Here is a 24542-nt window from a genome sequence, read left to right as displayed (position 1 = left end):
TGCCTGACCTGCTGTGCTTTTCCAGCAACACATTTTCAGCTCTGATCTCCAGCAACTGCAGTCCTCACTTTCTCCTTTCAGCCTATTCTGCCATTCGTTCACTGTCGCTGAGTCAAAATCCTGCAACTCGCTCCCTAGCAGTACTAAGGGCTCCAGTAATTCAAGAAGACAGCAGACCACTACCTTCTCATTGGGGGTGAAAAGTAATTGCTGTCCCATCCAGCAACATCCAAATCCGATGAACTAAAAAAGAAATGCTCACAGGGTATATCTCCCACCATAATGTCATGTTTAGCTCTTGATTAATTTGCCTCCAGGCTCAAAACAAGCCTGAAATGTGGGAATATCATAAATTCCTGAGACACACACCAGGACTGGGAGGTCCAAATGGTGTCCATGGTTTAAAGGCCCAGGGACAGCTGCTCACACTTGGAGTGATTTGGCTGCACCAAGGTGGCGCTGAAACTACCTGTGCTCATTCACAGTTCTGAGTTATCAGTGAAAGAGTAACTCCATTGGCACAGGCTGCACCCAGCCCTGTCTGCTGCACCAAGGTTGGCATCAAGCTGGACTGTAAGAGAACAATAAATCAAGAACAATGAACAATGTGCCATAAAGTCGGTTGACCTAAAGTACCTTCTCCAAGATCTGTCGAGGAATAGATTGCAATTCTGGAGACTGTCGTTTCAGAAGGGCTGCACAGAACCTGGTGAATCCAGCGCTGCTTCCTTCAACTACTCCCTGAAAGAAAGACAGTAAAGCTCGTTCGTTCAAATATTCACAGGCAGGTTAGTAAAAGCTACATCTGACTGTTTCATGAATCAATGCGTGCCCTTTGACTATGTTTCAATGTGTTGGTGTTCACTCTGTGGTTATGTTTCAGGGTCTGGGCATGCTCCATGTGACTGTGTTTCAGGGTCTGGGTGTGTTCCATGTGGGTCTCTGCACACACATACACCGAGTAACATGGCGCGCACACACACACACACACACAGAAACACAGTCACATGACACACGTCCCTACACAAAGTCACACAGTGCACACCCATACACTAAAACATAGTCACATCAACTCACAGATATACAGCACGGAAACAGACACTTTGGTCCAACTCATCCATGCCGACCAGATATCCTAAACTAATCGAGTTTCATTTGCCAGCACTTGGCCCTTATCCCTCCAAACCCTTCCTATTCATATGCTCATCCAGATGCCTTTTAAATGTTGGAATTGTACCAGCCTCCACCAGTTCCTCTGGCAGTACATTCCATACACGCATCACCTTCTGCATGAAAAAGTTAAAAATCACACAACACCAGGTTATAATCCAACAGGTTTATTTGGAAGCACTACCTTTCGGGGCGCTGCTCCTTCATCACCTGTTGGACTATAAGCTGATTGTGTGATTTTTAACTTTGTACATCCCAGTCCAACACCGGCATCTCCAAATCATGCGTGAAAAAGGTGCCCCTTAGGTTAAATCTTTCCCCTCACATCCTCAACCTATGTCCTCTAGTTTTGGATTGGTGCACACCTACACACTGAAAGTCACATGGCACACATCCAGACACTGAAACATAGTTGCATGGCACCTACCTACATACAAAACAATGTGACTGTGTTTCACATTGTGGCTGGGTATGCTCCGTGTGACCCAGTTTCAGCGCCTGATGTGCTCCATGTGACTGTGTTTCAGTGTGGGTGTGCTCTGTGTGCATAGACCTAACATCAGTGGTGGGTAAATTGTTGAAAGGAATTATGAGAGATAGGATTTACGTGCATTTGGAGAGGCAGGGACTGATGAGGGATAGTCAGCATGGCTTTGTTGTATCACTTAAACTTGATTGAGTTTTTTGAGGACATAACCAAAAAGATTGACAAGGGCACAGTGGTAGACGTTGCCTACATGGACTTTAATAAATCATTTGACAAGGCTCCACATGGTAGACTGATTAGTATAGTTAGATCACACTGGATTAAGGGAGAGAACATAACATAGAACATAGAACAATACAGCACAGAACAGGCCCTTCGGCCCACGATGTTGTGCCGAACATTTGTCCTAGCTTAAGCACCCATCCATGTACCTATCCAATTGCCGCTTAAAGGTCGCCAATGATTCTGACTCTGCCACTCCCACAGGCAGCGCATTACATGCCCCCACCACTCTCTGGGTAAAGAACCTACCCCTGACATGCCCCCTATACCTTCCATCCTTCACCTTAAATTTATGTCCCCTTGTAACACTCTGTTGTACCCGGGGAAAAAGTTTCTGACTGTCTACTCTATCTATTCCTCTGATCATCTTATAAACCTCGATCAAGTCACCCCTCATCCTTCGCTGTTCCAATGAGAAAAAGCCTAGCACTCTCAACCTATCCTCGTACGACCTATTCGCCATTCCAGGCAACATCCTGGTAAATCTTCCCTGCACCCTCTCTAAAGCTTCCACATCTTTCCTAAAGTGAGGCGACCAGAACTGCACACACTACTCCAAATGTGGCCTAACCAAAGTCCTGTTGCAACAATACTTCACGACTCTTGAATTCAATCCCTCTGCTAATGAACGCTAATACACCATAGGCCTTCTTACAAGCTCTATCCACCTGAGTGGCAACTTTCTAAGACCTATGAATATAGACCCCAAGATCCCTCTGCTCCTCCACCTTACTAAGAACCCTACCATTAACCCTGTATTCCGCATTCTTATTTGTCCTTCCAAAATGGACAACCTCACACTGGACAGGGTTGAACTCCATCTGCCACTCCTCAGCCTAGCTCTGCATCATATCTAAGTCCCTTTGCAGCCGACAACAGCCCTCCTCACTATCCACAACTCCACCAACCTTCGTATCGTCTGCAAATTTACTGACCCACCCTTCGACTCCCTCTTCCAAGTCATTAATAAAAATTACAAACAGCAGAGGACCCAGAACTGATCCCTGCGGAACTCCACTTGTAACTGGGCTCCAGGCTGAATATTTACCATCTACCACCACTCTCTGACTCCGACCGGATAGCCAGTTTTCTATCCAACTGTCCAAATTTCCCACTCTCCCATGCCTCCTGACTTTCTGCATAAGCCTACCATGGGGAACCTTATCAAATGCCTTACTAAAATCCATGTACACTATATCCACTGCTCTACCCTCATCGACATGCTTGGTCACCTCCTCAAAGAATTCAATAAGACTTGTAAGGCAACACCGACCCTTCACAAATCCGTGCTGGCTGTCCCTAATCAAGCAGTGTCTTTCCAGATACTCATAGATCCTATCCCTCAGTACCCTTTCCATTACTTTGCCTACCACCGATGTAAGACTAACTGGCCTGTAATTCCCGTTGTTATCCCTATTCCCTTTTTTGAACAGGGGCACAACATTCGCCACTCTCCAGTCCCCTGGTACCACCCCCGTTGACAGTGAAGACGAAAAGATCATCTGCAATTTCCTCTCTTGCTTCCCACATAATCCTAGGATATATGTTGTGGTTCTGTTCGCCGAGCTGGAAGTTTTTGTTGCAAACGTTTCGTCCCCTGGCTAGGCGACATCATCAGTGCTTGGGAGCCTCCTGCGAAGCGCTTCTTTGATGTTTCCTCCGGTGTTTATAGTGGTCTGTCCCTGCCGCTTCCGGTTGTCAGTTTCAGCTGTCCGCTGTAGTGGTTGGTATATTGGGTCCAGGTCGATGTGTTTGTTGATGGAGTTTGTGGATGAATGCCATGCCTCTAGGAATTCCCTGGCTGTTCTCTGTCTGGCTTGCCCTATGATAGTAGTGTTGTCCCAGTCGAATTCATGTTGCTTGTTGTCTGCGTGTGTGGCTACTAAGGATAGCTGGTCGTGTCGTTTCGTGGCTAGTTGATGTTCATGTATGCGGATTGTTAGCTGTCTTCCTGTTTGTCCTATATAGTGTTTAGTGCAGTCCTTGCATGGTATTTTGTACACTACATTCGTCTTGCTTATGTTGAGTATCGGGTCCTTCGTTCTGGTGAGTTGTTGTCTGAGCGTGGCTGTTGGTTTGTGTGCCGTTATGAGTCCTAGGGGTCTCAGTAGTCTGGCAGTCAGTTCCGAGATGCTCCTGATGTATGGTAGTGTGGCTAGTACTTTTGGTTGTGGTATGTCCTCGTTCCGTGGTCTTTCTCTTCGGCATCTGCTGATGAAGTTGCGCAGGTATCCGTTTTTGGCGAATACCTTGTATAGGTGTTCCTCTTCTTTTTGCAGTTCTGGTGTACTGCAGTGTGTTGTGGCCCTTTTGAATAGTGTCCTGATGCAGCTTCGTTTGTGTGTGTTGGGGTGGTTACTTTCATAGTTTAGGACTTGGTCTGTGTGTGTGGCTTTCCTGTATATTCTTGTAGTGAATTCTCCGTCTGGTGTTCTCTGTACCATCACGTCTAGGAATGGGAGTTGGCTATCCTTTTCTTCTTCTCTCGTGAATCGGATTCCTGTGAGTGTGGCGTTGATGATCCGGTGTGTTTTTTCTATTTCCGTGTTTTTAATGATTACAAACGTGTCATCGACATATCTGACCCAGAGTTTGGGTTGAATTTGTGGTAATTTCTGCAAACAGGACGCTGAACCTATCAACAAAGACGGCATACTTCAACTACTGGACTTGTGCCTCACAACACACTTCACATTCAACAACCAGATATACGAACAAATCAACGGAATACCCATGGGATCACCAATCTCGGGACTCATAGCAGAGGCAGTTATGCAAAGGTTAGAACAAACAGTCCTACCACAAATTCAACCCAAACTCTGGGTCAGATATGTCGATGACACGTTTGTAATCATTAAAAACACGGAAATAGAAAAAACACACCGGATCATCAACGCCACACTCACAGGAATCCGATTCACGAGAGAAGAAGAAAAGGATAGCCAACTCCCATTCCTAGACGTGATGGTACAGAGAACACCAGACGGAGAATTCACTACAAGAGTATACAGGAAAGCCACACACACAGACCAAGTCCTAAACTATGAAAGTAACCACCCCAACACACACAAACGAAGCTGCATCAGGACACTATTCAAAAGGGCCACAACACACTGCAGTACACCAGAACTGCAAAAAGAAGAAGAGGAATACCTATACAAGGTATTCGCCAAAAACGGATACCCGCGCAACTTCATCAACAGATGCCTAAGAGAAAGACCACGGAACGAGGACATACCACAACCAAAAGGACTAGCCACACTACCATACATCAGGAGCATCTCGGAACTGACTGCCAGACTACTGAGACCCCTAGGACTCATAACGGCACACAAACCAACAGCCACGCTCAGACAACAACTCACCAGAACGAAGGACCCGATACCCAACATAAGCAAGACGAATGTAGTGTACAAAATACCATGCAAGGACTGCACTAAACACTATATAGGACAAACAGGAAGACAGCTAACAATCCGCATACATGAACATCAACTAGCCACGAAACGACACGACCAGCTATCCTTAGTAGCCACACACGCAGACAACAAGCAACATGAATTCGACTGGGACAACACTACTATCATAGGGCAAGCCAGACAGAGAACAGCCAGGGAATTCCTAGAGGCATGGCATTCATCCACAAACTCCATCAACAAACACATCGACCTGGACCCAATATACCAACCACTACAGCGGACAGCTGAAACTGACAACCGGAAGCGGCAGGGACAGACCACTATAAACACCGGAGGAAACATCAAAGAAGCGCTTCGCAGGAGGCTCCCAAGCACTGATGATGTCGCCTAGCCAGGGGACGAAACGTTTGCAACAAAAACTTCCAGCTCGGCGAACAGAACCACAACAACGAGCACCCGAGCTACAAATCTTCGCACAAACTTTGAACCTAGGATATATCCCGTTAGGCCCGGGGGACTTGTCTATCCTCAAGTTGTTCAAAATGTCCAACACATCTTCCTTCCGAACAAGTATCTCTTCTAGCTTACCAGTCCGTTTCACACTCTCCTCTTCAATAATGCGGTCCCTCTCGTTTGTAAATACTGAAGAAAAGTACTCATTCAAGACCTCTCCTATCTGTTCGGACTCAATACACAGTCTCCCACTACTGTCCTTGATCGGACCTACCCTCGTACTCGTCATTCTCATGTTTATCACATACGCATAAAATGCCTTGGGGTTATCCTTGATCCTACCCACCAAAGATTTTTCATGCCCTCTCTTAGCTCTTCTAATCCCTATCTTCAGCTCCCTTTTGGCTATCCTGTATCCCTCCAATGCTCTGTCTGAACCTTGTTTCCTCAATCTTATGTAAGCCTCCTTCTTCCTCCTTACAAGACATTCAACCTCCCTCGTCAACCAAGGTTTCCTCACACGACCATCTCTTTCCTGCCTGACAGGTACATACATATCAAGGACACATCGTATCTGTTCCTTGAAAAAGTTCCACATTTCCATGACATCCTTCCCTGACAGCCTATGCTCCCAACTTATGCTCCTCAGATCCTGTCTTATAGCATCGTATTTACCCTTCCCCCAATTGTAAAACCTACCCTGTTGCACGCACCTATCTCTCTCCATAACCAAGATGAAAGTCACAGAATTGTGGTCACCATCACCAAAATGTTCACCCACTAACAAGCCCATCACTTGTCCCGGTTCGTTACCAAGTACCAAATCCAATATGGCCTCCCCTCTGGTCGGATAATCTACATACTGAGTTAGAAAAGCTTCCTGGACGCACTGCACAAACACCGCCCCATCCAATCTACTTGATCTAAAGAGCTTCCAATCAATATATGGGAAGTTGAAATCGCCCATGACTACTACCCTGTGGCTTCTGCACCTTTCCAAAATCTGTTTCCCAATCTGTTTCTCCACATCTCTGCTGCTATTGGGGGGCCTATAGTAAACACCCAACAAGGTGACTGCTCCTTTCCTATTTCTGACTTCAGCCCATACTACCTCCAAAGGCAGATCCCCCTCGAACTGCCTTTCTGCAGCCGTTATACCATTTCTAATTAGCAACGCCACCCCCCCTCCTTTTTTTACCACCCTCCCTAATCTTACTGAAACATCTGTAACCAGGAACCTCCAATAACCATTCCTGTCCCTCTTCTATCCACGTTTTCATGATGGCCACAACATCGTAGTCCCGGGTACCGATCCACGCCTTAAGTTCACCCACCTTATTTCTGATACTCCTTGCGTTAAAGTATACACACTTGAACCCATCTCTGTCTGCAAGTATTCCCTGTCAGTGCTACCTTCTCCACAGCCTCCCTACATTCTTGGACATCCTGACAAACAGCTAACCTACTTGCTGGACTACAAGTCCGGATCCCATCCCCCTGCCAAATTAGTTTAAATCCCCCCGAAGAGTGCTAGCAAACCTATCCCCCAGGATATTGGTGCCCTTCTGGTTCAGGTGCAACCCGTCCTGCTTGTACAGGTCCCACCTTCCCCAGAATGCAGTCCAATTGTCCAAATACCTGAAGCCCTCCCTCCTACACCATCCTTGCAGCCACGTGTTCAACTGCACTCTCTCCCTATTCCTTGCCTGTCACGTGGCACCGGCAACAACCCAGAGATAACAACTCTGTCCGTCCTAGCTTTTAGCTTCCAGCCTAACTCCCTGAGCTCCTGAATGACCTCCCCACCCCTCTTCCTACCTATGTCGTTGGTGCCAACGTGCACTACGACTTCTGGCTGCACACCCTCCCCCTTAAGGATTCTGAAGACACGGTCCAAGACGTCTCCCACCCTGGCATCCGGGAGGCAACAAACCATCCGAGAGTCTCGCCCATGTCCACAGAACCGCCTGTCCGTCCCTCTCCTATAACTAGCGCTCTCCTCCTCTCCCCCTTTCCCTTCTGGGCCTCAGAGCCGGACCTCGTGCCAGAGACCCGGTCACTGCAGCTTATCCCAGCTAGGCCTTCCCCCCCAAAAGTAGCCAAAGCGGTATACTTATTGTTGAGGGGAACGACCACAGGGGATCCCTGCACTGCCTGCTTCCTACCCTTCCCATCTCTAACTGTTACCCAGCTAGCTCCGTTCTCTGGCGTAACTATGTCCCTGTAGGTTCTATCTATCACCCTCTCAGCCTCTCGAATAATCCTCAGTTCATCCAACTCCAGCTCCAGTTCCCTAACTGGTTCTGTGAGGAGCAGGAGCTGACCGCATTTCCTGCAGATGAAGTCGGCAGGAGCATCAGTGGTCACCCCTACCTCAAACATCCTGCAGGAGGAACATTCCACTGCCTGCGCTGCCATTACTCGACACTTAGTTTCCAAAATAAGAACACTGAGTAGCTTACCTGTGGACTTTAAAGTTAGGTTAGAGGAGGAGGATGGGAGGGAGGCCCTACTTTGTAGGGCCTGGGGTCCAGAACACACCCACTCAAATATCAATCACTTACCTTCCCGACCAGCTCTGCGCTCCAACTTCACTTCCGCCCAGCTCGCGCCGCGCTCTGCTGTGAAAAGACCGTTGGCGTCGAGGTAAATTCTTAAATATCAATCACTTACCTTCCCGACCAGCTCTGCGCTCCAACTTCACTTCCGCCCAGCTCGCGCCGCTCTCTGCTTGTCAATTGGACACAAAATTGACTTGACAGTAGGAGACAGAGGATGATGTTAAAGGGTCGATTTTTTTGGATTGGAGGCCTGTGAACAGCGGTGTTCTGTAGGGATTGGCGCTGGATCCACAGATGTTTGTTGTTTACATAAACAATTTAGCAGGCACAGAGTCATACAGCCTGGAAACAGACCCTTTGGTACAACCAATCCATGCCGACCATAATCCCAAACTAAACTAGTCTCATCTGTCTGCTCCTGACCCATATCCCTCCAAACCCTTCCTATCCACGTACTTATCCAAATATCTTTGAAACATTGCAATTGTACCCACATCCATCACCTCCTCAGGAAGTTCATTCCACATGCAAACCACCCTGTGTAAAAAATTTGCCTCTTATGTCTTCTTTAAATCTCTCTCCTTTTTTCTTAAAAATGTGCCCCCTAGTCTTGAAACCCCCCATTCTAGGGAAAAGACAACTACCATTAACTCTCATTATTTTATAAACTTCTATCAGGTCGCCTTTCAACCCCTATGCTCCGGTGAAAAAAGTCACAGCCTATCCAGCCTTTCTTTATAACTCAAATCTTCCATACCCAGCAACGTCCTGGTTAATCTCTTCTGAACCCTCTCCAGCCTAATAATATCTTTCCTATATATGGGCGACCAGAACTGGACACAGCATTCCAGAGAAGATCTCACCAATGTCCTGTACAAACTCAAAATGACTTTGTATACTCAAAGGATTGGGCAACGAAGGCAAGTGTGCCAAACGCCTTTTAATCACCCTGTCTATATGTGAGGCAATCTTTAAAGAACTATATTCCTGCAACCCAGGTCCCTCTATTCTACAACACTACACAAAGCCCTGCCATTAATTGTATAAACCCTACCCTAGTTTGTTGCACCAAAATGCAATATCTCGCATTTATCTAGATTGAACTCCATTTGCCATTTTTTAGCCCATTGACCCATTTAATCAAGATCCCTTTGTAATCTTCGAAAACCTTCTTTACTGTCTATGCATTTGACACCAAAATTGTTGGGAGAGTTGACAGTGAAAAGGTTACCTAAAATTACAAAGGGATCTTGATCAATTGGGCTAATGGACTGAGGAGTGGCAGATAGAGTTTAATGTGGATCAATGCAAAATAAGCATTTTGTTATCGCAAACAAGGACAGGACTTCTATAGTTAATGGTAGGGCCATGGATAGTATTGTCAAACAGAGAAATCTCGGGGTTCAGGTACATAGTTCTTTGAAAGTCACCTCACAGGGAGACAGGGTGGTTTAGGCGGCATTTGGCATGCTTGCCTTCATTCGTCAGACCATTGCGTATAGGAGTTGGGGCATCATGTTAACGTTGTACAGGATGTCGGTGAGGCCTCTTTTGGAGTACTGGTCACCCTGCTGTAGGAAGGATGTTATTAAATTGGAGACAGTTCAGTAAAGATTCACCAGGATGTTCCAAGATTGCAACGTTATGGGGAGAGACTGGATGGGCTGGGACTTCTTTCACTGGAGTGTAGGATGTTGAAAGGTGACCTTATAGAGGTTTATAAAATCATGAGGGGCATAGTAAAGATGAATAGCAAAAGTATTTTCCAGAGGATGGGGAATTCAAAACTAGGGGGCATGTTGTTAGGTTGAGAGTAGAAAGATTTAAAAGGGACCTGAGGGACATCTTTTTCATACAGAGGGTGGTTCACACGTGCAATGAAGTGGTAGATGCAGGTAGAATCACAACATTTAAATGGCACTTGGACAAGTACAATTTAGGAAAGGTTTAGAGGAGCACGGGCTGAACGTACGCATGTGGGACCAGTTTAATTTGAGCAACTCGATCGGCATGGATGAGTTGAACTGATGTGACTGTTTCTGTGTTGTATCATTATGTGACTGGGTTTCAGCATCTGGTCATGACATGGATGGATGGACGGACTTGAGAATTAGATTGACGTGTGGCACATGATTACATACCCACAACTCTATTTCCTGTATCCAATGAGGCAGACTTACTTGGTCACCTGATTGGTATCAGGTTTCTTCAATGACATTGAATAAAAGCAGAGAATGCAAGAGTAGCTCAGTAGGTCTGGCAGCAGCAAACAGGACATGGAGTGAGGGTTGGGTTGTAATCAAAATGGAAAACAGAGGATATGGCTCCAAAGTTGTGAAACTCAAGGTTTCTCCCTATCTACCCAATACAACTTTGTACAGTTCAACAAGTCCCCACTCAGCATTTTCTGCCCTAAAGATCTTTCTCTCCTTCTGGAAAAAAAACCTTGAAAAAGAAAAAAAAATCAAGAAATGACCCAAGATCATCTAATCAGTAACCTTACGGAGTCAGGATTGTAAACATCGAAAAAATGGAATGTGAGAAAATGACTTGCCATCTTGTGTCCGGATTTTTGATCATCAGAATTTTTTTTTTAATTCATTGGGCGTCGCTGGCTGGCCAGCATTGATAGCCCATCCCTATTTGCCCGTGACAAGGTGGTGGTGAGCTGCCTTCTTGAATCGCTGCAGTCCACTTGCTGTGGGTTGACCCACAGTGCTGCTAGTGAGGGAATTCCAGGATTTTTACCCAATGACTGTGAAGGAACGGTGGCATATTTCCAAGTCAGAGTGGTGAATGGCTTGGAGAGAAACTTGCAAGTGGTGTTGTTCCCAGGTACCTGCTGCCCCTGTCCTTCTAGATGGAAGTAGTCATGCGTTTGGAAGGTGTTGTCTCAGGATCTTTGGTGAATTTCTGCAGTGCATCTTGTATATAATAAACACTAGTGCTACTGAGTGCCGGTGGTGGAAGGACTGAATGTTTGTAGATGTGGTGCTAACCAAGCGGGTTGCTTTGTCCTGGATGATATCAAGCTGCTTGAGTGTTGGGGCTGCACCCATCCAGGCAAGTAGGGAGTATTCCATCACACTCCTGACTTGTGCCTTGTGACTTTGGGGTGTCAGGAGGTCAGTTACTTGCCAAAGTATCCCTAGTCTCTGACCTGCTCTTGCAGCCACTGTTTATGTGATGAGTCCAGTTGAGTTTCTGGTCAATGGTAACCCCAAGGATGTTGACAATGGGGGATTCAGTGATGGTAATACTGTTGAATGTCAAGGGGCGGTGGTTAGAGCATCTCTTATTGGTGATTGTCATTGTCTGGCACGAGTGTTAGTTGCCACATGTCGGCCCAAGCCTGGATATTGTCCAGACCTTGTTGCATTTGAGCACGGACTGCTTCAGTATCTGCAAACCATAATGTTTGAGTTAAACAATGTGTCTTACATGTGTGCATATTGCAGGCTTTGATGGGGTATAATTCAAGTTTCAAGGTCATAGATTAAAAATCCTTCTTTTTTGTCTATGTTTTGTTAACTGTTACAATAAATCAAATTATTTTACTGCTACTGATGAATCCTGTTGTGAAAAGCTTTTGTCCTGAGTAACAGTAAGACAGCCAAACTGGTTATTTTGGTGGTCTCATTGGGATTTTCTAGATTTAGACATTTTGTGATGGCATGTGGAACAATATCAGATTGTTGGTGCCAATATCAGAGTGGTGTTGGAAAAGCACAGCAAGTCAGGCAGCATCGAAGGAGCAGGAAAATCAACGTTTCTGGCAAAAGCCCTTCATTATCAGTGAGAAGAGAAAAAAACAATAGGGCAATCTCAGTTACTCATCAAGTTAAAGAGATGGACAGCATGGAAACAGACCCTTCACCCCAACTCATCCATGCCAACCAGATATCTTAAACAAATTTAGTCCCATTTGCATGTACTCAAACATGATCTGGGAATGAAGCTGGGCAAGTAGCAGGGGCATCAGTTAGAGAGCAGGTTGATGAATGAGATCATGATTCATTTAAATTTATTGCAAAGAACATAAAGATAGACAAAGAATATAAGTTTACAATTGGGGAAAAGCTCATTTTTCAGACCCAATTTATGATTTCGCTGAAGTGAGCTCCAAAAAGCTACTTGCAAGTAAATCAAATCAGCCTAGATGAGTGGAAGAAGGTTCTGAGGAAACTTGTTCTGTTAAGACAAAGAGCAGGATGAATAATTCCAGAGGCTCCTGGATGTCAAGGGAGTTAAAGATGAGGACAAAGAAATAAAAACAGAAGCTCATGAAATATAAGGTGTTCAACACTACAGAAAACCTACAGGAGGAGAAAATGTTAAGGCTGAAATTAAAAAGGAAATTCAGAAAGCAAACAAGATATGAAAAACATGGGCAAATAAAATCAATGAAGACCCAAAGATTTTTAACAGGTACGTGAAGTGTGAAAGGATAACTGAAGGAGGGATTCGGGCCTCTTTGGAACAATGTCAGTAACCGGTGTGTGATGGAGGACATTGGAATAGTGCTCAATGAATATTGTACATCTGTATTCACAATAAAGAGAGACAATACAGATATTGCCATCCACAAAGTGTGGAAGATTGTGAAATATTCGAATCATAAGACAGAGATAACTCCTATAGATCACAGCCCATAGCCATTTTGTGCTTGTTGCAATTTTAATTGGCTGAAAAAGGGTCCACCTTTCTCACCTAAGCCTCCAGTGCTGTTACTTGTCAAAGTTCCCCATCATCCTAAACTGTGGGGATGTGAGGAAGAACACATTCACATAGCAAGTGGCAATGCTCATTGGCTGGTGAAGTAGACAAAGAATAATTTCTGAAGAAAACTGGATGGGTACTTGAGGGAAATAAACTTTCAAGGATATAATGGAGAAATGGGAATATCCACAGAGAAATGGACTTGATGGGACGCATGACCTCTTTCTATGCCATAAAGACTCCATGGGCAGAACATTTCCAACACTTTTTATTTATGAAATAACTGTGGATGCAGGGAATCAGAAATAAAAACTGAAATTGCTGGAAAAACTCAGGAGGTTTGACAGCATTTGTGAAGAGAAATCAGAGTAAACGCTGTGGGTCCAATGACCCTTAAAATGTGTTTCATAATCGTTAAAACTACAGACTAAAAGCTCAACAGTGGAATCAGGCTGAATGGCTTTTCTAGGCAAGTGTGGAATGATGAACCAAAATTTCAGTGCTGTGATTCAGTGACTACGCATGATGTCTTGGAGTGTTACCAGACCATACGACTTAGGAGCAGAAGTATACCATTCAACCGAGTAAGCATCATTTGCCATTCAATGAGACCTTGGCTGATGTAATTCTGAACTCCACTTTCCTGCCTTAGCTTTATAACTCTGGATTCCCTGACTGGTAACATAGAAACATAGAAAATATGTGCAGGAATAGGCCATTTGGCCTTCGAGCCTGCACCGCCATTCACCATGATCATGGCTGATCATGCATTTTCAGTATTCCATTCTCGCTTCTCTCCAGACTCCTTCATCCATTTAATTGCAAGGGCCATGTTCAGCTCCTTCTTGAATATATCTAATGAACTGGCCCCAACAGCTTCCTGTGGGAGAGAATTCCACAAATTCACAACTCTGAGTGAAGAAATTCTTCCTCATCTCAATGCTAAATGGCTTACCCCTTATTCTTAGGCTGTAACCACCAGTTCTGGACTCAGAGTCATAGAGATGCACAGTACAGAAACTGACCCTTCGGTCCAATTTGTCTATGCCGACCAGATATCCCAACCTAATCTAGTCCCATTTGCCAGCACTTGGCCCATATACCTTCAAACACTTCCTATTCATATATGAATCCAGATGCCTTTTAAATGCTGCAATTGTACCAGCCTCCACTACTTCCTCTGGCAGCTCATTCCATACACATACCACCCTCTGCATGAAAAAGTTGCCCCTTAGGTTCCTTTTATATCTTTCCCCTCTTAACCGAAACCTATGCCCTCTAGTTCTGGACTCCCCAAATGCAGGGAAAAGCCCTTGCCTGTTTATCCTATCCGTGCCCCTCATGATTTTATAAACCTCTATAAGGTAACATCTTAACCTCTGTCGCTCCAGGGAAAACAGCCCCAGCCTGTTTAGCCTTTCCCTATAGCTCAAATCCTCCAACCCTGGCAACATTCTTTCAAGTTTCACAACATCCATCCGATCGGATGGAGACCAGAATTGTACACAATATTCCAAAAGCGGCCTAACCAACATCCTGTACAGCCGCAACATGACTCCCAACTCCTGTACTCAATATTCTGACCAATAAAGGAAAGCATATCGAACGCCTTCTTCACTATCCTACCTACCTGTGACTCTACTTTCAAGGAACTATGAACCTGCACTCCAAGATCTCTTTGTTCAGTAACACTCCCTAGGACCTCACCATTAAGTGCGTAAGTCCTGCTAAGATTTGCTTTTCCAAAATGCAACACCTCACATTTATCTAAACTAAACTCCATCTGCCACTCCTCAGCCCATTGGCCCATTGTGATCAAGATCCCGTTGTACTCTGACATAACCTTCTTTGCTGTCCACTACACCTCCAATTTTGGTGTTATCTGCAAACGTACTAACTATAACTCCTATGTTCACACCCAAATCGTATATGTAAATGACAACATCAGGAACATTCTTCCAGTCCCACCAGAATGTTTTTATGTTTCTTTGAGGTCCCCCCTCATTCTTCTAAATCCCAGCAAGTACAAGCCCAGTCAATCCAGTCTTTCCTCATATGTCAGTCCTGACATCCCAGCAATCAGTCTGGTGACCCTTCGCTGAGCTCCCTCAATAGCAAGAATGTCCTGCCTCAGACTAGGATACCAAAACTAGACATAATACTCAAAATGTGGCCTTACCAAGGCCCTGTATAATTGCTGCAAGATATCCTTACTCTAATACCCAAGTCCTCTCACTATGAAAGCCAGCGTGCCATTAGCTGTCCTTAAAAATCGATCCATCTCAGGTTTTAAATATGCAGAATAATCCAGCCTTTACCGCCCTTTGCAGTAAAGGATTCCACAGAGCCACATTCCTCTAAGAGGAGACATCCTTCTTAAATGGGAAACCTATTATTCTGAGCTTAATGTCCCCTGGACCTGGACTGTTCCACTGTGAAAAACAACCTTTCCACATCTATCCTGACAAATCCCCTAAGAATCGTGTATATTTCAATACGGTAACCTTTCATTCTTCTAAGTTCTTCTAAATGACTACAGACAACAACCTCCTTAATCTCTGGCCTAGAGAGGTGAATATTGTTCCTCTTTTCAAGAAGGGGAATAGGGAAATCCCTGAAAATTACAGACCAGTCAGTCTTACATCTGTGGTCAGGAAGGTTTTGAAAAGAATTCTGAGGGATAGGATTTATGACTATTTAGAAAAGCGTAGCGTGATTAAAAGCAGTCAGCATGGCTTTGTGAGGGGCAGGTCATGCCTCACAAATCTTATTGAGTTCATTGAGAAGGTGACGAGACAGGTAGACGAAGATCGAGCAGTGGATGTGGTGTATATGGACTTCAGCAAGGCGAGGTTCCCCTTGGTAGGCTCATTCATAAAGTCAGGAGGTATAGGATACAGGGAGATTTGGCTGTCTGGATTCAGAATTGGTTGGCTGACAGAAAGCAGAAAGTGGTTGTAGATGGAAAGCATTCTGCCTGGAGGTCAGTGTTGAGTTTTGTTCTTGGGCCTCTGCTGTTTGTAGTTTTCATAAATTACTTAGATGAGGAGGTTGAGGGTGGGTTAGTAAATTTACCGATGACACAAAGGTTGGAGGTCTCGTCGATAGTATCGAGGGCTATTGCAGGCTGCAGCGCAACATAGAAAGGATGCAAAGATGGGCTGAGAAATGGCAGCTGGAGTTGAACTTGGATAAATGCAAAGTGATGCTTTTTGGAAGGTCGAACTTGAAAGCTGAGTATAGGATTAAAGACAGGATTCTTGGCAGTGTGGAGAACGGAGGGATCTTGGTGTTCAAGTGCACAGATCCCTCAATTTGCCACCCAAGTGGATAGGGTTGTTAAGAAAGTATATGGTGTTTTGGGTTTCATTAACAGGGGGATCAAGTTTAAGAGCCACGAGGTTTTGCTGTAGGTCTACAAGACCCTGGAGAGACCACACTTGGAATAGTGTGTCCAGTTCTGGTCGCCCTATTATAGGAAAGATATGGCGGCTTTGGAGAGGGTGCAAAGAATGTTTACCAGGATGCTGCCTGGACTGGAGGGCTTGTCTTACGAAGACAGGTTGACTAAGCTCGGACTTTTCTCTCTGGAGAGAAGGAGGAAGAGAGGAGACCTGATTGAGGTATACAAGATAATGAGTGGAATAGATAGAATCAATAGCCAGAGACTTTTCCCCAGGGCAGGATTGACTGCCATGAGGAGTCATAATTTGAAGATATTAGTAGGAAGGTATGGAGGAGACGTCAGAGGTAGGTTCTTTATGCAGAGAGTTGTGAATGCATGGAATGCATTGCCAGCAGTTGTGGTGGAAGTTGAGTCATTCGGGACATTTGAGCGAGTGCTGGACATGCACATGAACAGCAGTGCATAGGTTAGGTTATTTTATTTTAGATTAGGAATAATCCTCGACACAACATCGTGGGCCGAAGGGCCTGTTCTGTGCTGTACTTTTCTATGTTCTATGATTGATTTTCTTTCACAGCTGAAAATGTGTTGCTGGAAAAGCGAAGCAGGTCAGGCAGCATCCAAGGAACAGGAGAATCGACGTTTCGGGCATAAGCCCTTCTTCAGGAATGATTTTCTTTCAATTTGGTCTTATCCTTAACTTCCTTGGTTAACTATGGTTGACTTATCTCTTCCTAATCATTCTTTCTCACTGGGATATATGTTTCCAGTGAGCCATGAACTATTTTCTTAAATGTCAGCCATTGTCCCTAAACTGGTGTTTGCTGCCAAACTCCTTTCCCAGTCCAGGCTCTGCCCTCATTCCTTTGCAATTATCCTTATTTAAGCTTAATATAGTTATTCTGGCTGGGTTTATCACTCTCAAACTGAATGCTCAATTCTGCCATGTTATGGTCACTGTTTCTGAGGAAATCTTTTACTTTGACATCACTTATTAAACTTGCCTCAAACCAGCACATTGCTCTAGGAAAATATTCTGAATACATTTATGATTTCTTCCTCATGGCTATCTCTGCCAATCTGACTATCCCAACCAATGGAAAGATTGAAGTCACCTGTGATTAACGTGCCGTTTTGTTATATCGTCTCATTATCTCCTAATTTATTCTCTGTCCCAATGTATAACTACTGTTGGGGGTTGCTGTAGACTATTTCTTACCTCCACCCTTGAGGATTCTACAGCTTCCGATTCAAGGCCATTTCTTACTTTCGTACTTGTTCTATCGTCTACCAACAATGCTATCCCATCACTCTTTTCCTCCTGCCCGTCTTTTCAAATAGTCACATTCCCCTGAATATTCAGTTCCCAACTTTGGCCTCCTTGTAATCATGTCTTTGCAATGATGATAGATCATTAACCGACATTTGTATAATTAATTCATTTACTTTGTTCCGAATATTATGCACATAAATGTTAAAGGACATTAATTTTGCATTTTTACCATCTCTCCCCCTTTGACCTTTTTTTAACTGCTGTTTCTCTGCGCTTGTATACTTTGCCCCTTCCTGTTCCACTCTGAATATAGTAATACTGCCATACCCCCTTGATTTGTTACTGTTTCACTGATGTAGTATTCTCTTTCTCCAGTCCCCTCAGTCTCCTTGAATCGTTAACACTCACCCAGTGCCGACATTTCAGAAGCATGTCCAGGAAAATTCCTGCGGTGTTTTGTATCTGTGCCGTAGATAGCAGGTGAGCTGAATTTGCAGAGGTGTGGGGTGAAAGTCCAAGCTCCACCAGGTGTCCCAGCAGTAGCCCCAGCTCCTGTCAACAAGGAAAGAAAAGCTATCACACCTTCTCCTGACTTCTGCTTTGATGAGAGTCTCTGGCCACCTTCCAGAGCCTTGACAAATGCATGCACCCAGCAAAATATTACAATGAACGTTGGCCACACTCCATTTTAACAAATGTCCAATATGTTAATTGAGAGAATGGAACCAGAGTTTTCAACTGCTAAACATCAGCACTGGGTGTAATCCAATGGAAAAATAACACCTTATCCAAGTTATTCAACTGTTCAGGCATCAAAGCTGTGGGCGGCACGGTGGCACAGTGGTTAGCACTGCTGCCTCACAGCGCCAGAGACCCGGGTTCAATTCCCGCCTCAGGCGACCGACTGTGTGGAGTTTGCACATTCTCCCCGTGTCTGCGTGGGTTTCCTCCGGGTGCTCCGGTTTCCTCCCACACTCCAAAAATGTGCCGGTTAGGTGAATTGGCCACGCTAAAATTGCCTGTAGTGTTAGATGCAGGGGTAAATGTAGGGGAATGGGTCTGGGTGGGTGCGCTTCGGCGGGTCGGTGTGGACTTGTTGGGCCGAAGGGCCTGTTTCCACACTGTAAGTAATCTAATCTAATCTAAAAAAAAACCTGTCCACAAGTTGTTGTATTGGAAATTTCTGCTTGAAGTAAAGGTAACAGAATCATTGGTGAGTTGGGGATGAGGGACCTTTCAGTCTTCATTCAATATTGGAATAAAGCCATCAGACTAGAGGTGGCTGATATTATTTCACCTGTCAAGATTAGGACGAGGGGGCAAACCAGGGAACTAGAGGCAAGTCTACGAACAAGGTTAGGAGAAGTGATTTAAACCACTATCAAGGATAAAATGAACTTGCATTTGGAAAAACAAAGGGCTGGAATAAATCAGCAGATCCAACAGCATCTGGAGAGAATTGCAAATTTAATGCTGAACTGAGTCAGTTTCTTGAAACAATATGTAAATTGTCCCCAGCTTTGACAAAGGGTCAGTTAGACTTGAAACATCAGCTCTTTTCTCTCCTTACAGATGCTGCCAGACCTACTGAGATTTTCCAGCATTTTCTCTTTTGGTTTCAGATTCCAGCATCCACAGTAATTTGCTTTTATTTATGTAAATAGTTCAACTGGGGAAGGGGCAGTATTAGATGTTGTACTGGGGAATGGCCAGGTGACCCAAGTTACAATGGGAGAGCGTTTTAGGTACAGTGATCATAATTCTGTCAGTTTTAAAATACTTATCGATAAAGATAACACTGGTCCTTGGGCGGGAGCAGTGAATTTAAGTAAGATTGATTACAACAGTATTAGATAGGAGCTAGAGAAATTAGGTTGGAGGTGGCTGATTGGGGTAAATCCACAATTGAAAGGCCAATTGATCAGAGTTCAGGACCAGCATGTTCCTACAAGGATGAAAGGTAAGGATGGCAAAATTCAGAAACAAGAAATATTGAAACATCAGTCAAAAAGAATAAAGTGCATAGGTAGGGTTTACAAAACTGAAATCAGACAAGATCCTTGAGAAATTATAAAGGAAACAGGAAAGAACTTAAACAAGGAATTAGAGGGGCAAAAAGGGACCACAAAATGTCCTTGGCAATTAGGATTAAGACAAATCCCAAAACATCTTCTCAGTCTATTAGGAATATATTAGGAGTATATTAAAACAGTAACTAAGGAAAGGGTAGGTCCACTCATGGACAAAAGAGGGACTTTATGTATGCAGCCAGAGGAGGTGGATGAGGTCCTTAATGAGTAATTCGCATCGGTATTCACCTAAAAGGATGTTGGTAAAATTCGGGAGGGGTATGTTGATATTCTAGGGCATGTTGATATAGTAGAAGATAGTAGTGTTGGGTGTCTTGTAAAACATTAAGGGCAGATAAGCCCCCAGCACCTGATAGAATCTATCTCATGATACTGAGGGAGGTGAGGAAGGAGATTCCTGGGTACTTGACAGAGATTGTTATAGGAGAAAGTGAGGACTGGAGATGCTGGAGATCAGAGCTGAAAAATGTGTTGCTGGAAAAGCGCAGCAGGTCAGGCAGCACCCAAGGAGCAGGAGAATCGACGTTTTGGGCATAAGCCCTTCTTCAGGAGATTGTTATATCCTTGTTAGCCACAGATGAAGTCCCAGAAGATTGGGAGGATTGCCAAGGTCATTCCTTTGTCTATGAAGTACAATCCAGGAGATTATAGGCTGGTGAGCATTAAATCAGTGGTAGGGAAATTATTGGAGAAGATTCATCGGGACAGGATTTTCTTGCATTTGGAAAATAATGGACTTATTGGGAATTGTCAGCATAGCTTTTTGCAGGGGAGGTTTTGTCTCACAAATTTCAATTAGTTTTTTGAGGAAGTCATGAAGATGATTGGTGAGGATAGGGCAATGGATGTTCCACAAGGATGAGAGCTGGGATTGCTGTTGGTTGTTGTACATATAAATAATTTGGATGAAAACATAGGTGGTCTGATTGGTAAGTTTGCAGACAACATGAAAATTGGTGCAGTTGTGGATAGTGAGGCAGGTTGTGAAAAGATCAGTTGGAACGTTGGGCAGAGAAATAGCAGATGGAGTTTAATCCGGACATTTGAGGGATGCATTTTAGGAGATCAAATACAAACAGGAAGTCTACATTAAATGGTAGGATCCTTAGCACCATTGATATACAGAGGGATCTTGGGGTCCAACTCTATAGCTCTCTGAAAGTGGCAACAGAAGTAGATAACATGGTAAAGAAGACAGAGACATGCTTGCCTTAATCCTTCAGGGCCTTGACCATTAAAGTTGGCAAGTCATATTGTAGCTATATAAAACCTCAGTGAGGCCATTTTTGGAGTATATTGTGCAGTGTGGACACCACACTATCAGAAGGATGTGGAGGTTTGAAGAGGATGCAAAAGAGGTTTACCAGAATGTTGCCTGGATTGGAGAATATTAGCTATAGGAGAGGTCGGACAAACTTTGATTGTTTCGCTAGGGAGTCAGAGCTGAGGGGCAACCCGATAAAATTATGAGAAGCATGAATAGGGTGGATAGTCAAAGTTTCTTTCCCAGGATGAAAATGTCAAATACCCGGAGGTTTAAAATGAGAGGGGAAATGTTTGAAGGAGATGTGCAAGGATAGTTTTTTTAATGCAAAGGGTGGTAGGAGCTTGGAAAGCAGTCTGGGAGAGGTGGTAGAAGCAAAGTTTAAGAGGCATTTAGATAGACACATGAACAGACATGGAATAGAGGGATACAGACCATGTGCAGGCAGATGGGATTAGTTTAGAATGGTATTATGGTCAGCAAAGACATAGTGGGCTGAAAGGCCTGTTTCTGTGATGTACTGTTCTATTTTACAGTATGGCCTTTCTCCAGAAACCTAGATTCATACCAGCTTCAAAACATTAACTTTGCTTCTTTCTCCACACATACTGCCAGACCTGCTGAGTTTCTCCAAGACTTTGTTTTTATTTCAGATTTCTAGCATGTGCAATATTTTGTTTTTATTTAATTTGGAAAACCCTGGATTAAATCACAGAAGTCAGCCTTCTTAAAGGAATATTGTATCTGAGTAACTTCAGAGAATTATTCGCTGATATAACAGAGAAATTGATCAAGTCAATGGACTTTGATATTTGATTAAGTGCCACACAAAAGGCTTTTATGAAGGTGCACGAATTTAGGAGATGTGGACATCATGAATTCAACAGTAGCCAGTCAATGACAGGAAATTCATGGCAAGGAAGGGTAGATGGTTGTCAGACCAAAGTTGGCTCCAGCACTCTTGCAAATTTTATAAACAATCTCACCCAGGAGTGGCATTATAAAATTTACAATTCTAGCAAAATAATCAGTTGCAGTGAAGATAGTGGTCGGTTTCAAGATGGAAATATTGGGAAAAGGCTGAAGCATGGTAGATTTAGCTCAACATGGAGCAGCATGAAGAGAATGTAAGTGGGGAGACTAACATGGAAAATCACAATACTATAAATGATACCATTTTGGAAAGTATAGATGAGCAAGAGAGCCATTAGTGTCCATACACAAGAATACTTAAAGACAGCACAGCAACTGAATGTTTTTTTTAAAAAAGTGTTTCTTGGATTTATCAGGAGATACATAAAACAGCAAGGACACCATGCTGGAACTTTAAAAACCACTGCTTCAACTCAACTCGCGTTTGTGGATAATTGTGACCAGCACACATCAAAAAAGATCAACAATGGTATTAGAAAGGATACAGAGGAGATTTACCACCAGATAGGAGGGATTTCAGTGAAGAATAGAAGTTGAAAACATTGACTGTTCTCTTGGGAATAGTAAACCAAAGATGACTGAGCAGACGTTTTCAAAATTATGAGAAAAAACTTTCTGAAAGGTTTTTCCCACTGGTGAGTGGATCAAAACCAGAAGCCGTACAACCACAATGGTTGGTAATTGATAGGGAAGATGGGGTATGTGTTTTTCATAGTTTCCATGTTCTGAATATGGCCTGAGAAAATAGTGGAAGCTGGTTTATAACTCATACCATTAAAGATTTGGACAAATACTTTAGATGAGGAACTCATTGGGTTAGAGAGAAAAGGCAGAGGGAGATTCTAACAAAGCGTGCATTTTTCAAGCAGGTCCAATGGAGCAAATGGCCTCCTTCCACGCGAAATGTTGCTTTGATTATAGTGTAACCTGCTTCAGTTTTTATCACTTCATACCATCTTCGCAGAAACCTATGCTGTACATTTTGATATCCCTTTTCTTCCCGTTGTGACTCCATCTTTGCTCATTTAATACTTGCTTTCCATCCTTGTTTTTTTTAAAATCTCTTTCCCAGCCTGTTGGCTTTTCTTGAATTGTTCACTGTATTTAGTAAATTACAGAAATACCAAACACACTGAGTCATGGTCTATGTAAGAAATTAGTCCATATCCTGTTATGGGAGACAACTCACAATGCACCACGTTTTCACACTTCACTGCCTCCTCGTCCATGGTACCAGGTTCTTGGAAGAACTTACCCGCAGGGTAACCCAGCAGCAGGTTTGGATCAGTTTGTCGTCCTCAGTTAACAGCACTGAATCCTCCTCAACATTCTGTTCCAGACCTTTTCCCACAGCTATTACAGCCTTGATTGCAATTCCCATATCAGCAAGGGAGGGAGCTGTTTCTGGGGGAAAAAAAAGGAAATGCTCTCTTATCATGGAGACACATAACCTGAAGCACAGATCTATGGCACCTAAGAATCTGTTAAAGGTTGAAATCTAATCTTTGGTTGGGTGTTATACATATAAGATACCTGGGAAGGAGTTCCAGGTTGAAATCAGTAGTGATTGGAACCAGGTGGATCTCATTGATTATGAGATCCTTGATTGTGGTTGTTAACCTGCGCCAATCAGGAAGTCCTGGTTGACCAACATAAACAGGATTCAGTGGAAAAAAAATAAATAAACAGGATTCAGAGCCCGGGTGTCTCTGGAAAAGGAGCACGCGGTGTCCACCAACACCCTTGCACTGTTCAGGGAGAGGTGGGCGCCGCAGGGAGTGGAGTGTATTATTTCCCCCTCCAATTCTATTTTGAGTTAATCCCTGCCCTCCCCTTCACTGTTTGAACACACAGTATTGCCCTTTGATGTGAAGAGCACTGCTTGTCACTGGCCATTTGGGTGTTTCTTTTCTTCCTGGTGGTGGGAATTGAATAAAGATTCATACACCTTGTGTCTTTCACTGTGTCTCACACCTGCACACACACAACATGGGTGCTGGAGAAAATATAAGCACTACCGCAGTTAAGTGGTAGTGCGGGGGTAAAAAAATATAACCAGGAGAGTTAGAGTAAAAAAATATAAATAGAATTCAACTTTTAAAAATGTTTTTTCATGAATTGAATAATTGAAGTATAAATTTACCTCTGCATTGGTTATAATTCTCAAATAAAATTACTGTTTCGACAGACCAAAAAAAACAAGATTTTGTGCACATGTAAATAAAGAGGGACTTGGTGATGGGATACCAGCCTCTGTGGTGTTATAGAAGAAAAAGAAAAAAAATAAGGACAGGACTGTCAGACATTCTTGACACTCTGACAATGGCTCTGAGGGACCTGGATCAATATGAAGGACTCTCCAGGCGTAAGTAAGAAGGAAAATAGAAAAAATAAACAGGATTCAGAATTGCCTCAGGGCTGACTGGCCACAACCAGTGTACATAAACAAAGGGTGACTTGATGACAGGATACTAGCTTCTGTGTA

General features: G+C 43.8%; 1 protein-coding gene across 7 annotated transcripts in view; it reads right to left on the bottom strand.

The window, feature by feature from the left end:
- LOC122562872 (tRNA (32-2'-O)-methyltransferase regulator THADA) overlaps positions 1-24542 on the bottom strand; it is a 236575-nt gene that overhangs the window by 59238 nt on the left and 152795 nt on the right. For 6 of the 7 annotated variants that reach the window (XR_015761289.1, XM_043716172.2, XM_043716173.2 and 3 more), the window contains 3 exons: positions 23313-23461; positions 18179-18322; positions 637-741 (listed from right to left, as the gene is read on the bottom strand). Coding sequence is in view for 6 of the 7 variants with exons in the window: in XM_043716172.2 (XP_043572107.2) it covers positions 637-741; positions 18179-18322; positions 23313-23461 (398 nt within the window). In the remaining variant the exon portion in view is untranslated. The remainder of the gene's footprint in view (positions 1-636; positions 742-18178; positions 18323-23312; positions 23462-24542) is intronic. The other variant, XM_088000251.1, reaches the window with a different exon arrangement.

This window comes from Chiloscyllium plagiosum, unplaced genomic scaffold (assembly GCF_037043375.1).
Source record: "Chiloscyllium plagiosum isolate Xiang-an unplaced genomic scaffold, Cpla_swu_hap1 HiC_scaffold_24, whole genome shotgun sequence".
Taxonomy (NCBI): domain Eukaryota; kingdom Metazoa; phylum Chordata; class Chondrichthyes; order Orectolobiformes; family Hemiscylliidae; genus Chiloscyllium; species Chiloscyllium plagiosum.
The sequence above is the reverse complement of the archived record's forward strand: the minus strand, read 5'-3'. Positions and strand labels throughout refer to the sequence as shown.